The sequence below is a fragment of the Myotis davidii genome, unplaced genomic scaffold (genome assembly GCF_000327345.1).
Source record: "Myotis davidii unplaced genomic scaffold, ASM32734v1 scaffold378, whole genome shotgun sequence".
NCBI lineage: Eukaryota > Metazoa > Chordata > Mammalia > Chiroptera > Vespertilionidae > Myotis > Myotis davidii.
This window is the reverse complement of record NW_006290631.1, coordinates 2,403,542-2,417,186: the sequence shown is the minus strand read 5'-3', so window position 1 is coordinate 2,417,186 and position 13,645 is coordinate 2,403,542. Positions and strand designations below refer to the sequence as shown.

Here is a 13,645-nt window from a genome sequence, read left to right as displayed (position 1 = left end):
GCGCGTGAAGCTCTTGTAGCAGAACTCGCACTGGTAGGGCCGCACGCCCGTGTGGATGCGCATGTGATTCTTGAGGTCGTAGTTGTGCACGAACTTGGCGTTGCAGTGGATGCACAGGTAGGGCCGCTCCCCCGTGTGCTTCCGCATGTGGATCTTCAGCTTGTCCTGCCTGCAATGCAGAGCCGGGAGTCAGTCCCCGCCGGGAACGCCGGGAGCCACTCCGAACCCTCTGCCCCTGCCCGCTGCCTCCAGAACAGGCTATGCTGCCCTGGTCTCAATCCCCAGGAATGGCACCACTGCCCCACCCAACAGGTGTGGCTGTCACCTGGCTCAGCCGGCTGGAGAAAGAGCGGGGTCCTGAAAGACCTCCCCCACTCAGAACCCCTCCTACTGCTGAGCTCTGAGCAGTGAAGCTCCCAGTCTGTCAGGGCCGGCCCACGGACTGGACAAAGGCCGGCTGGCGACACACATCCCCACAAGTCAGTAGTCTGTCCTTAGTCCTCCGGAGGGGCAGTGACCCCTGAAACTGGGTTGCACCTTAATCTCATGCCCACTTCCCTCCAGTTTGTCATGTGCTTTGGCCCAGAGCCCCAGGGCCCATCCCAGCCGGGCTGTGGGACTCCGTCTGTCCTCGGGGCTAACCCGGGAGGCTACAGAAGCCGGCACACCTCATTCAAGTCTCCTGCGTGGTGTTTTCTTATCCCAGGCCTGGGCTCTGCTCTTTGTCTGCAGACAATTCCAGGGTTTACAAAAGAGCCAGGTGCAACAAGAATGCAGCCTAATCCACGGGAAAGCTCCTGAGGGTGTAAGTGGGATTATTCAGAGGTAAGGAATGGTGCAGGGTGGGGCTCGCACTGGGGGCTGGGAGCCCCTGCTCCAGCTGCAGACCTACCACCAACATGCTGGGGGACCTTAGGCAAGTTACCTAGCCTCTCTGCACAGAGCCGAACCTCTGCCCAGGCGTCAATTTCTACTGTCCAGGGCTGACGAAGAGAATGCGGGTTTGTGCTGTACTACATTCAACATGCCTCCTGGTGGTCTTGAGAGGAAAGCTGACATCCTAGGGTTTTCCCCTCAAGACTGAGCCTGCATGAACCAGCTCATGGAGTGGTTCCGCCTGGCTGTGGTGGAGTCAGCTGGGCTGCAAGGACTCCTCTCAGGATCATTCTGAAGCCTTTCCTGGTCACACCCGCAGGCCGGGCAGCTCTGTCCTTCTGCCACCTCCACCCTGCAGGCCTGGCTTGGGTGGAACATCTGCCTGTAATTTTTGGCTGGGCTTTGACGTCGGAGCAGATGTGGAGCTCAGGTGTCCGCCCTAAAATGACCAGATTTAAATAAACCTCCTTTAACACAACCCCAGGACAGCAGGAGCAGAGGGCCTGGTCTCCTGGGGTCCCCTGGCCGCTAGAGGTCTCACTGGCTCTCATTTTTCGACTGGTTCCTCAGGGGCCGGCAGGAGGTTCTTGTATACACTGGCAGGGACCAGGGAAGGGGATGAGACCTGCCCCTTCCACCTGTGCTCACAGGAAGGCTGGAGGAATGGACGTGGGTGTGGGGAGTGGGATGGGCAGAGAGGAGGAAGTGGGCTGGCTGGTGTCCTCCACACACCAGCCCCTCCTCTCTTCCACATCCCTTGTCCCTCCCACAACCATCAGCTGCCCCCAGGCTGCGTAGTTCCCTGATGTGACATCCCAGGCCCCCTCCCCCCAGCATGCTGTAACCCTCGTTTCCTCCAGATGACTGGATGTTTGAGCAGTAAGAAGCCTTAGAGAGCATGGGAGCCAGCAAGCCTCAAACTTGATATTGTATCAGAACCATTACCAGGGCTCGATGAAACGGTGCTGGGCCCCACTCCCAGAAGCCTGATTCAGTGGGTCTGGGATGGAGAGGACAGAGAATTTGCATGTCTAACAAGCTGATCGATGCCGCCACTGCTGCTGAAGCTAGTGAGCCCATGGACCACTTTAAGAACCAGAGGCCTAGGCTCATTCTTCACTCTGCAGATGGGAAAACTGAGGCCCTGGGAGGGGGACAGTCACCGAGGTCATCCAGAGGTTAATGGCAGAGCTGGGACGAGAATCAGGCCTGTTGGCTCCCAGCCCAGGCCTCTTTCCTCACCGCTGTAGGAAGTACAGTGGGGTGCACAGTGCACTTAAACCCTGAGAGCAAAGCTGCACAGTCCTGAGGGACCTGTCTTGGGACCCCACCCATTCACCCAGGCAGGCCCTGATGGAAACTGGCGTTAGGTGGTCAGCTAGACTCACCCACTGGCTGTCTGACTCCTGAACTCACCAGGCGGAGGACTCAGCTTAGAGCAGTGGTTCTCAACCTTCTGGCCCTTTAAATACAGTTCCTCATGTTGTGACCCAACCATAACATTATTTTCATTGCTACTTCATAACTGTAATGTTGCTACTGTTATGAATCGTCATGTAAATATCTGATATGCAGGATGGTCTTAGGCGATCCCTGTGAAAGAGTCGTTCAACCGCCAAAAGGGTCGCGACCCACAGGTTGAGAACCGCTGGCTTAGAGTTATCAGGGGCTTTAAATATAGCACCTCATTTAAGCCTTACCACAACCTTATAAGGTAGATTTCTTTTCAAAAATCACTATTACACATAATTTGTAGTAATGACCTGAGGGGTCACCCTCAAATAATGGACAATGCAAAGGGTAAATCTCCTAATAGCAAGGGCCTACTGTACATAACCACAGCTTCTCCCAGGCTTTTCATTCGGGCATCTAAAACAAATCACATTTCAATGGCGATTGGCTCAAATGTGTGAGAAGTACCAAGAAGGTGATTATATCTTCCTTTCATAGAGCACCTGCTATGGGCAGGTGAATATACCATTTCAGTGACCCATTTGCTGTTATTTCAATATACCATTTGCTGTTATTCAGAGGCAGGTTATGGTGTAGGGGTGGGTTCCCTATTTGGAGTCTTGGAGCCGCTGCTGCAGCAGCAGACCCACCACTAACTTGCTGGGTCACCTTTAGGCAAGTTATTTAACGCCTCTGTACAGAGCTGAACCTAGGGCCAGACAGTAATTCTATTGTTCGGGGCTAATGAGGAAATCTAAGTTTGTGTGAGTTCGATTCAACACACCTGGAGTAATTTCCTCACTTGGAGGAAGAGTTGGGGCTCAGAGAAGGCCAGCAGCTTTCCCAAAGGTATCCAGCCAGTGATGGGCAAAGGGGGCTGGGAGCTACTTGGGGTGTGGTTTGTTTGCAAGCTGTTCTGAGGTTGAAAACAGGTGGATTTTCAAACTGGGACTTTCAGCCCAAGGCCTATAAGGGCTGCCCCAGAAAGTAAAGACCAGAACAGTCAAGATGAGGCATCTGCTGCCAGCTTTCTGCCTCTGGGCCCAGGAGATTGGGACATGCTGTGGTAGGAACCCAGCCCTGGGCAGGGAGCTGGCCTAATGGAGGCCTTTCATGGGAGCAGGGTGGGGTGGTGAGTAGAGTGGGCAAAGCTCATGGTAAGTTAGTCCTGGAAAATAAACTTAGACATCATCTGGTTTGCTAAGAGCCTGTTAACGGGTCTGAGTCAGGGGGCCCAGTGACCTGTGTTATGAGCAGTACATTTCGCGGGACCTTGAAAATACTGATCTAATCCAGTTCCCTCACCTTCAAGATGAGAAAACCACAGACCAGAGAGGGGAGGGCTTCTAAGATCACACGGCCTCCTTATTCCTGGAATGACCTTTTCACCAGGCTGTACTGAACGTGCGCCTGGGAAATGGACGTGGGGTAGAGAGTGGGATGTGTGTGCACATTGGCAAGGCTGGGCCTGGCATACTCCCAGAGCCACAGCAGGCCCTTGGCTGGCGTGGGCCCCCCGTTTCCTGACCTCTAAAATTCGGGCTGGGCTGTACCATTTTGACCTCTGGTGTTCTGTGCTTGCATCTGAGTAAAGGGGTATAACCGAATTGCTTTCTTGTGAGTTGGCTTCATATTCGTAGCATGGCTCTGCTACGCCTGCTTCTTCTCGGATCTAAGCTGCCCGCGGAGACAGCACGAGTGTCGTTGGAAAGTGTTCCAGCCTGGACCTCAGGAGCTGAGCTCTTGGTCACTCCCCGCCAGGACTGGAGGCCTGTGGTCCTGCTTAATACCTCCCAAGGCCTCCTCCGTCCATTGGCCTAGGTGCTAACTCACCGTTAGCATAGCTTTCCAGGCCTGTACAAGCTCAGCCCTTCCAATCACTTACAAGATGACTAAGTTCTGAGGACGCCCGGTGACCAGTTAGCAAGAATGTAGTGTGAACTGCAGAGTTGCTAAGAGAGAAGATCTTAACTGTTCCACCACACCCACACTAGAAAGGTGACGATGTGAGGTGATGAGTGTTAACTAACCTTACTGTGGGAATCATTTCGCAATAATACACATATCAAATCATCACAGTGTATACTTTGAACACATACAATGACATATGTCAATTATATCTCAGGAAAGCTAAGAAAAGATCACCCCACCTACTTTGCCAGCCCCGCCCCTCCCCGTACATAGTACTGCACCCACACACCACGGACATGCGGCTCCCCTTGCAGGCCACATGCTGGTCAACGCTGCATCTTTGAACTCCTGCTGGCATGGGTTGGACTTCCAGTCCCCCCTCCCATGAGGAAAAGAAGGCAAACTGGATTAGATCAGAATTTTCAAAGTCCTGCGAAATGTACTGCACAGAACACAGGTCACTGGACCCCTGACTCAGACTACGAATCAGACATGTTAACAGGCTCTTGATAAACCAGATGATCTCTACGTTTTTTCCAGGACTAACTTCCCATGAGCTCTGACCACTCTATTCACCGCCCTTCCCTGCTCCCATGAAAAGCCTCCATCAGTTCTGTGTCCGTCCATAGCTTTCCTGATCGTGGGCAATATGTAAATTAAGTCATAAAACTGGGAGCCACCTTAGGGAGCACCTGCTCCTAACCCCTCATGTTACAATGGGGAAACTGAGGCCCAGAGTGGGGAGCAGACTTGGCCAAAGTCACACAGCTAGTTAGAGGCAGAACCAGACCCCGGACCTGGGTTCCTGATGGTCGCCTAGTGCTCTCTCCGAGGTGCCACACAGTCACTGAGAGATGCTAGCTCTCCAGCCACTCACTCAGCTGCTCTTCTGTGTGCCAGTGCCAGGTGCTGCTTTGTCGGCCCTTATCTCGCACGAGGCGTAGATGGTACTGGCCCCTGCTTTGATAGGAACCTGTCAGACGCTCTTGTAGTCTGCTCAGTGCACAACACTGAATGGAGTGGATGCTCCTGGAGCGTTTGTTGACTGACTAATGACCTGCTGGTGCAGGGCCAGTTTTCAGAACCCGAAACTCCAGCATGGTCCTTTCTCACCCCGATCTCCTTGTCTGCCATCCCCTCCCTGGACCCTGCACCAGGGACCAGTCAGGTCACATGCACCCAAACCATGATCTGCACCTCCTTTCAGCTGGGAGAACTCAGCATCGAGAAAGATGTGCCTACACTCGTGAGCACCCCGAGGGAAAAGAAGGGACCACAGGTCTCGCCCAGGACCTCGGCCTCCACGAAGGCCCCTGTCAGGCTAATGCTTTCCCAGCACCATCCTCTCAGACTTCATGGTAACCTGATGGTCGGAAACCAACTCTTCCTGCTGCCACTGCTAATGACATTACATTATCTTAATAAGGTCCCTGGCGCTGCCAGGACTGGGAAAGCTAAAAGGAAAATACAGAATGAAAAAGAAGCCATGTTCCTGGCTTTGTTCAGAGAGCAGACAGCTTTTTTGGCTCACCCTGGAGGCAGGGGCTGAAAACTAGAAGTTGCAACCGTTAGGGGCTGCTGGGAGGGGATCTGGTGGAAACTGGGGAGACCATGGCTCACAAGAGAGTGACTTTTCAGGGCTCAAAGGTTGTCCATCTTTTCCCAGGGACAGGATGGGGCTTCTGTTGCTCAGGGGCCGGCCCTTTCGCAAATCCTGCAGTTTCATGCCTTTATTACCTGCCCGGCCGGATGTGGCTGGAGCACCTCTGATAGCGGGGCTGCAGGGGCTGCAGGAGCTGCAGGAGGGAAGCCTGCCCAGCCATGCTCTCTAGGTGCTCCCCTCACAGGCTGCCTGCACCCAAGGACCAAGGTGACAGATATTAGGGGAAATTAAGGGTCTTCTGAGGCCTTCACAGCCCAGGGCCAGGCCCTGTGGGCAGTGATGAGGGCTGCAGTGTGACAACCAGGGGGACAACCTGTGGTCTGGGTGGGCAGGGAAAATGCCCACCGAGGCAGCAGCATCCCTCTGCATGCAGAGAGACAACGCCTCTCATCTTCCCGGCTCATTTGCTCCCTTTTCTTCAAGGCCCGTGCTAGGGGCCAGGTCTGGCAGAACTCTGTGGTCCTGACCTTCGGCCCTGCTTCCAGACTTTCTGGGAATAGCGGGACTCCTGATGAAGAGGACCTGGGGGAGCCTTGATCCAGACTTCTCTCTCCCAAGGTGGAGCCAATGGGATCGGTCATGGTAGAAGCCATCTCTCTCTTTAAAAAATTTTTTTAAAAAATTGATTTCAGAGAAAGAAAGACAGACAGAAACATCAGTGGGAGAATCATTGATCAGCTGCCTTCTGCACACCCCCCACTGGGGATCGAGCCTGAGGCTTGTGCCCTGACCAGGAATGGAACTGCGACCTCCTGGTTCATGGTTCAACGCTCAACCACTGAGCCACACCAGCATGGCAAAGCCATCTCTTTTTAAGGAAGAAAATGGTGACATTGGACAACTCCTGAAGAGTGTAAACACAGACTCGGGCAAGGCAGAGGGACTCAGAGTGGTGACCAGAGCTGAGTGGGGCCAGCAAGGGGCCACAGAAGCACAGTCTGGTTGAAGTCTTTGAGTCCCTGCTCAGGGCTCCAGGGGTATCTCATCTTTGGAGCAACCAGTGGTGGGACAACTGGTGGGACTGGCTGAAATCTGGAACTGATTCAGAGGTGAGGGCTCTGGCTCCAAGGAATAGGCAGCAATGGTGGTCCCTGTTCTTGGAGAAGCGTACCATGGAAGGAGCAGGCAGCCTTTAGGGACAGAGCATGGGAGGACCCCAGGCCCCTCCACCCTGTTGTGGCTGCTAAAGTCATGAGGAATGACGTCCTCATGGGGTGTGGACATTCTGGGCATTGGCATCTGAGGCCATAACTTGGAGCCTGTGACACAGGGTCACCTTGCAGGGGGAGGGTAGGCCCTCTCCAACACCCCCCAAGAGGGAGGGATGGGTCAGCATTTAGGAGAAAGGAAGGAGGCCTGGCCAGCGAGCAGAAGCTCAGTTGAGATTCAGAAAGGGGAACTATCCAAGAGGGGGACTGAAGGCAGCAGGTCTGGCTCCCTTGGCCTCTGGGGGCCCAGTCCCAGGGAGTGGCTTGGCCTTGCAAGGGAGCATGGAAATTCTGAGTTCAAGAGGCAGCAGCTGTTGCTTTAAATGGCTGCTGAAGAGCCCCCAGCTGGGGAAGGGGAAGAGGTGGCTGCAGGAAGTTAACCACAAGGAAGGTCCCTAGAGTAGGGCTGCAGGGGGATTTGGCTGCAGACAGTTACAGGAAGCCCCGATCTGGGCAGGCCAGCATTGGCATTCTCCACAGACCAAAAAGGATCCGTGCAGGGCAACCTTAGGGAGGTGGCAGGAGGGAAGCAAGGAACCAGTGACTGTGAAGAATGTGCCAGGGAGGGGGTCGGGAGGTGTTCCACAGGGACAGCACAGCCCACAGGGACAAGTACAGTTCCTTTTCCAAGGAGCCAGGAAAACTCGCTCCAGCCTCCGAGGAAGGCGGGCGGGCCAGAGCTTTTCTGATCTTTCTCAGGCCTGTCAGAGCCCAGTGGGAACCCTGAGGGGGAGGTGCTGACGGAGGCTGGAATGTCACTGAGGAGGGGGAGGGCAGGGCAGATGGCTGGATGGCCAGGAGGGCACAGGCCATCTGACCTGGAGGGTGGGGAGGCTGCAGGCAGAGGCCACCCTAAGTGATCACCAGGAATGTGCTGGGAGGAAGGGTTCTGGAATGCAGACCTCCTGTGCAACCCAGAATCGCTGCCCAATGGGAGTCCTACTCAGAGAACCTTCTAGTGTCAGGAGGGAGAGGAGTCTGTCCGCCCACGTTTAAAACTTTCCCGAGGGAAGGCAGGGCCCACAGACTGGTGTGGTCCTCACAGACGCTGCAGGTGGGAAAGGCCTGGAGGGGAGGAACAGGGAGGGAATTAAGTTGGAGACTTGGGGGGCTGGGCAAGGTCATGGTGCTGTGCCCTGAGACATGCATCCTGTTGAAGCTGAGGACCTGAGTCCCTCCTGCTGGGAGACGTGTCTCAGTGGCAGCCAAGGACACAGGGGACAGATGTGAAAGTTCGGGAGCTGGACCCTGGGTGGCAGGAGGGGAAGCTCCGGGCCACTGCAGGGCTGGCTGTCTTGGATCTGGCCTGGGAAGAGTGTCAACACTTCGAAGTCACTCCCTGGGGCTGGGCAGGGGAGTCACCGGCAGGAGATGAGTGAGCTGTGCTGGACCCCGATGATGTTCTGGTTGGTCTCCCGTCTGCTCTCCTGGGCTTCTGTCAGCCTCATTCAGGTGTTCCAGCCAGGCCTATGGGGCTCAGTGAATTCAGGAGGAGGTGGGGTGGGAGAGGCAAGCATCGCCTAAGGCAGCATTAGAGTGGCAGGGCCAGTAATGAAAGTCACCTGAGGGCAGGTGAATCTCGGGGAGGGAATCTGAGGTCTAGGTCCAGATTCTCCCCCCACTGTTAGCGCCAAGGGTCTGGGAGAAGTTCTGCTTCGCGATTCCCTCACAGAAGCAGCTGTGCGAGGACCCCAAGGCCAGAAGTAGTCACCGAATGAACGAGCCCACTGAGCTATTTTGGCAATGCCAGTGTCACCTGAACATATATTTCTGATGCCCTTCTCTGGTAACCTCTGATAGAGTTCCAGGCCACCCAAAAACGTAGGTCTCGTTACTTCACAAAACTTGTGTTCCCCCGAAAAACATGGCCCTTATTCAATATTTGACATAATTCAAAAAATTTCGCTTTATCCTCAAAGACCAAAGGTTTGGGCCCATCGAAGAAGAGAATCAGAAGAACAAGCCCCCAGCAATTCCCACGGAGACATTTCCCAGACGCGGGCTGACGGCAGCACCGTTGGCAGACGTGTGGGTCTCTCGGGGTGAGCTCATTGACGGACAGTGGCCGTGTGGGGAAAGGACCTCATCGAGAAGGTCAGGGTCACAGGACAGACATCCACAAGATGCTATCTACATCTGACACACTGAAACGACCAAGCCCTGATGCAAGGCCACCACCAGAACCGTCCCCACTGAGGACATGGCTGGGAAGATCAGTCTCACAGCACCAACACAACATACCAGGCCCATCAATACCTAACAGTGGGCAAATCCGACCCCCACGTCCCACCCACCAATTTTGGCTACAAAACTTGAGAGTTCTCTGTAGCCACCCCAGTCACAGATTTTGCTGTCCTACGAGTAAGTCCGGGCTCTGCCATTTCCTAGCTGCACTTATGAGTGGCCAACCAGCCACGGGGGTGGGGTGGGGTGGGGGGATGAGTGCTCATCTGTAAACAAAGGCCATATAGCACCTCCCCGTCTTCAAAGGGCAGGGCTGGGCTGAGAGGACAGAGAATACACTTAGGTCAGCCCTGGCATGTTGAACATGCTCCAAATAAAATAGAAGGGCTGCACTCCACTCCTCGGGGGAACTTCAACTGGCTTCTGTAGATCTACACTGGGGAGGGAGGGAGGCCAAGTGAGCAAGGTACTGAGGCTCCTCACTTCTGTCTGACAGCTCTGCTCTGATCTGTTTTATATTTTGCCTTCCACTTAATATTGTAGTTAGGAAAAAAAAAATATTTTTAAAGAAACGATTTTCCCTTTTAAAAAGAGCTTGAAAATCACTGCACCAAGTAATACCTAGCACACCTTCTTGCAATGAATTTGACGTGCATCTAGGATCCAGTGGGACCTCCCCTGAACTGGATCTCTCTCTCCATCCCTCCCCCACCCCTGCACACCCATCCCCTCTCTGCTGCCATCACTGTAGCCTCCGACCCTCTCCCAGCTGGGACCCCCACCTGGGGGCCGCCATGCGCACCTGGTGAAGCGGACCTCGCAGATGTTGCACATGTATGGCTTCTCCCCGGTGTGGGTCCGCATGTGCCGCGGCAGCTTCCCGGCCCCCATGATGACTTTATGGCAGATGGGGCACTGCTGAGAGGCCTTGGGCTTCAGCTTGCGCTCCTCCACCAGGGGCCAGGGTGGAAAGAGCCCCCCCAGGTGGGTGGCACTCAGGAAGTTGAGATAGGCACCATAGTCATTCTCCGCCTTGATGGAGCCCAGCGGCCCCCCGGGAAGGTCTGGGAACATGTCCTTGAAGAAGTCATTCGGGAAGGGTGGGGGCGGGGGTGGGGGCAGCTCCTCCTTCTCCTCTTCCTTGATCTTCCGATTCTTGATGACCAGGTCCAGGGGCCCACTGTCCATGGGCTGCTCGGGCAGCTGGGCAAAGGCACCAAAGTCCCCTGGCCAGAGGTGTGGGAAGAAGTCTGGGGCAAAGGGAGATAAGGAGGGTCTCCTGTCGGGGATGTTGGCTTTGGGGTACAGGTTCTCCCTCAGCAGAGATTCAATGGAGAAGTCCCGGATAACGCCCAGATGGCCAGGGCTGCTGGCCTGGAAGGAGTCCGGGAAGTCCCTGGGTGTGTCCGCATAGGCCTTCTCAGTGAGATGGTCCGCCTTGGAAGGGCTCTGGTGGCAGCTGATGTCCTGGGGGTCGGGCAAGTTTTCTTGATCAGCGAAATCCTCCGTATCGTCATCCTCTTCCTCATCCTCTTCCTCTTCCTCCTCCTCCTCATCCTCCTCGTCATCGTCATCCTCGTCATCGTCATCGTCCTCCTTGTCGTCCTCCTCCCCGCCATCCCCGCCAGGCTCCATGATCTCCAGGCACACGTTCACGATGCACTGGATCTCCAGCATCCTGGCGGCGTTGAGGATGTGCTTGACGTTGGAGGCGGTGATGGTGAGCGTGGAGGTGTAGGCGAACTCGAGGATGGCGGCCAGGGCCTCTGGCTGGACAAAGTCGATCTCGTAGACGTAGGGCTGGCTGGCTAAGGTGCCGGCTGTGAAGAGCTTTTTGAAGTACTTGCTGCAGGCCGCCAGGACGGAGCGGTGGGTGCGGTACTCCTGCTCCTGCACCACCAGCAGCACGTCGCAGAGCAGGCCATCGTGCCGCTGCTCATTCAGGCTACACAGAACCTCGCTGCTGTGGTTGGGGAAGGGAATGCCGTTGAGCTCGTCAATGCCATTGGCCATGGTCTCCGCCAGAGCCCTGCAGACGGACACAGAGAGGGAGACCGGGTTAGAGGATGCAGTCCCAGGAGGGGACACCCAGCTCTGGGAGGCTGGACCAGGGAGGCGAGGTTGGTGGACATGGTGGTCCAAACCACCCCTGCCTTTGCTTAAGGCTCCCCCCGCCTCCAGCCCTCCTCCCTCTCGGCTTTTCTAAATCCCACCTGCAGTGCAGAGCCCAGCTCATAAGCTGGGGCTTTTCACTGGCCCATGGGGTCTTTGCCCGGAGCCCTCACAGAGTTGACCTCTATGGGGCAGTTGGCGTAGGCTGTTTGGCAAAGGCTTGTAAGCTTCTCGTGGGCATGATTTCACTGAAGTCAACTTTGTTCATATGCAATGGTGAGACACCAGGACGGACAGTCACCTGACACTCAGCTGCTACTGTGAGCTACGTCCACTACTTCCTCACACAGCATCTGCGGGTTGAGGCCAAAGGGGGAATGTTCTCTCATGATGCAATGCTGCTGAGAAAATGCTCTGGTTTATTGCAAAACTCTTCTGACTCCTGTAACAGACTAACATTTGGCTGGCTACTGAGTTGTGTCCCCCACCAAATCCATAGGCTGAAGTTATAACCTCCAGTATCTCAGAATGTGACTATGTCTGGAGGTAGGACCTTTGAAGAGGTGATTAAGGTTAAAATGAGGTCACCTGAGTGGGCCCTAATTCATTATGATGTGTCCTCATAAAAGGAGATGAGGACACAGATACAGAGGGAAGACCCTGTGAAGACACAGGGAGAAGATGGCCATCTGCAAGCCCAGGAGAGAGGCCTCAGAAGAAACCAACCCTGCTGACACCTTGATCTTGGACTTCCAGCCTCCAGAACAGTGACACAACCATGAGAAAGGTACAGCAAGGTTCACTGAAGAGGAGTGAGCTATCACCACACAGCTGTCAGAATGGCTAAAATAACAGAGTGCTAACACCAAATGCTGGTGAGGGTGTGGAGAAACTGGATCACTCATACATTGCTGGTGAGAGTACAAGTGGTACAGCCATTCTGTGATCAACTCAGCAGTTTCTTTAAAAACTAAATACGTATTGAGGAAATGACACCTTTTTCTCATGAAGCTTCCAAATGGATAGTAGGGTCCTGACCCTCAGAGGGACCCTCCCCTCTGAAGACTGTTTGTGAATGAAATGCCCCTTGGACTGTTAAGTGAAAAGCCGAAATCAGTAAAATCTCAGGAAATTAGAGCCATTTTCTTGCTCGCCAAAGGCAGTGGTTCTCAACCTTCCTAATGCCGCAACCCTTTTGTATTAAAGGGTTCCTCATGTTGTGGTGACCCCCAATTTCACTGTTACAAATTGAACATAATTAAAGCATAGTGATTAATCACAAAAACAATAAGTAATTATATGTGTGTTTTCCGAAGGTCTTAGGCGACCCCTGGGAAGGGGTCGAAACCCACAGGTTGAGAACTGCTGCTTTAGAGAGAAAAATGTTCTTAAATGTTATTTTAGGGGAAATACCCACAATTCTTTAAGCTTTTCCCCACCTTCTTGCAGAGAGGAATTGAACCTGTTGGGCCATGTGTTGGTGGTCGGTGTCTCAGCCAAGCTGCCTGAGGGATGGAGACTGCTGTCCTTTCGCCTAAACATCCCATCTCTGTGCTTTAGTAGCCACTTCAGCTGGAGCCTGGGAATCAGGGCCCACGACTCTGAGACGTTGGGAGGCTGCTCAGCTCTCTGGGCTCCTGTGGCCTCATCTTGTCATGGGTGGTCATGGGAAATCTAATGACCAGTGTGCCATGACCATGAGAGGTTAGAAGGGCAAAGTGGACCTGGATGAGGAAAGGGCAACAGGCAGGGGTGACCCTGGACTCCAGGCTGCTCTGCCCAGCAGCCACTTCTCACAGTGGTCTGGTTGCAGCCTTTGTCCCATCCCTGGAGGGGGGGATGTAGCTGTGTAGCTGGGCTGTTTTTCCAGGTAGGAGGTGAGGGCTGACGCTTGCTGTTTCATTGTCTCTTTGGGAAGACGTGTCCCTGCCCTTCACTCTGGGAGCTTCCCTGATGACCCTAAGATTCCCAAGCCCTGGAGGACCCAGACAGCAAGGTCCCAAAGGGGTGGCCATGTCCCACCCCCACCTTCCCTCCTTCCCACCCAGGCCCTCCTTCCTTCCCCTCCCATCGCTTAAGCCAGGGCAGTTCTGTCTCCAAGAATAACATGCTCACAAAAGAGAATCACACACACACAACACAACACAACAAAACAAAGACTCTCAACAGCCAGGAGAGGCTTAGCCCAAAAGATGGTCTTTGGTACAAAGGGGATAGAAAAAGGTATAAAGACAGATCA

General features: G+C 54.4%; 1 protein-coding gene across 1 annotated transcript in view; it reads right to left on the bottom strand.

Annotated features, from left to right (window-relative positions):
- Positions 1-4: 4 nt before the first annotated feature.
- ZBTB7C (zinc finger and BTB domain containing 7C) overlaps positions 5-13,645 on the bottom strand; it is a gene marked incomplete at its 3' end in the record, with an annotated part of 214,710 nt that continues 201,069 nt past the window's right edge. Inside the window, exons 3-4 of the mRNA XM_015563841.1 lie at positions 10,097-11,323; positions 5-169 (exon numbers count right to left, since the gene is read on the bottom strand). Of these exons, the coding sequence (XP_015419327.1) occupies positions 5-169; positions 10,097-11,307 (1,376 nt within the window). The remainder of the gene's footprint in view (positions 170-10,096; positions 11,324-13,645) is intronic.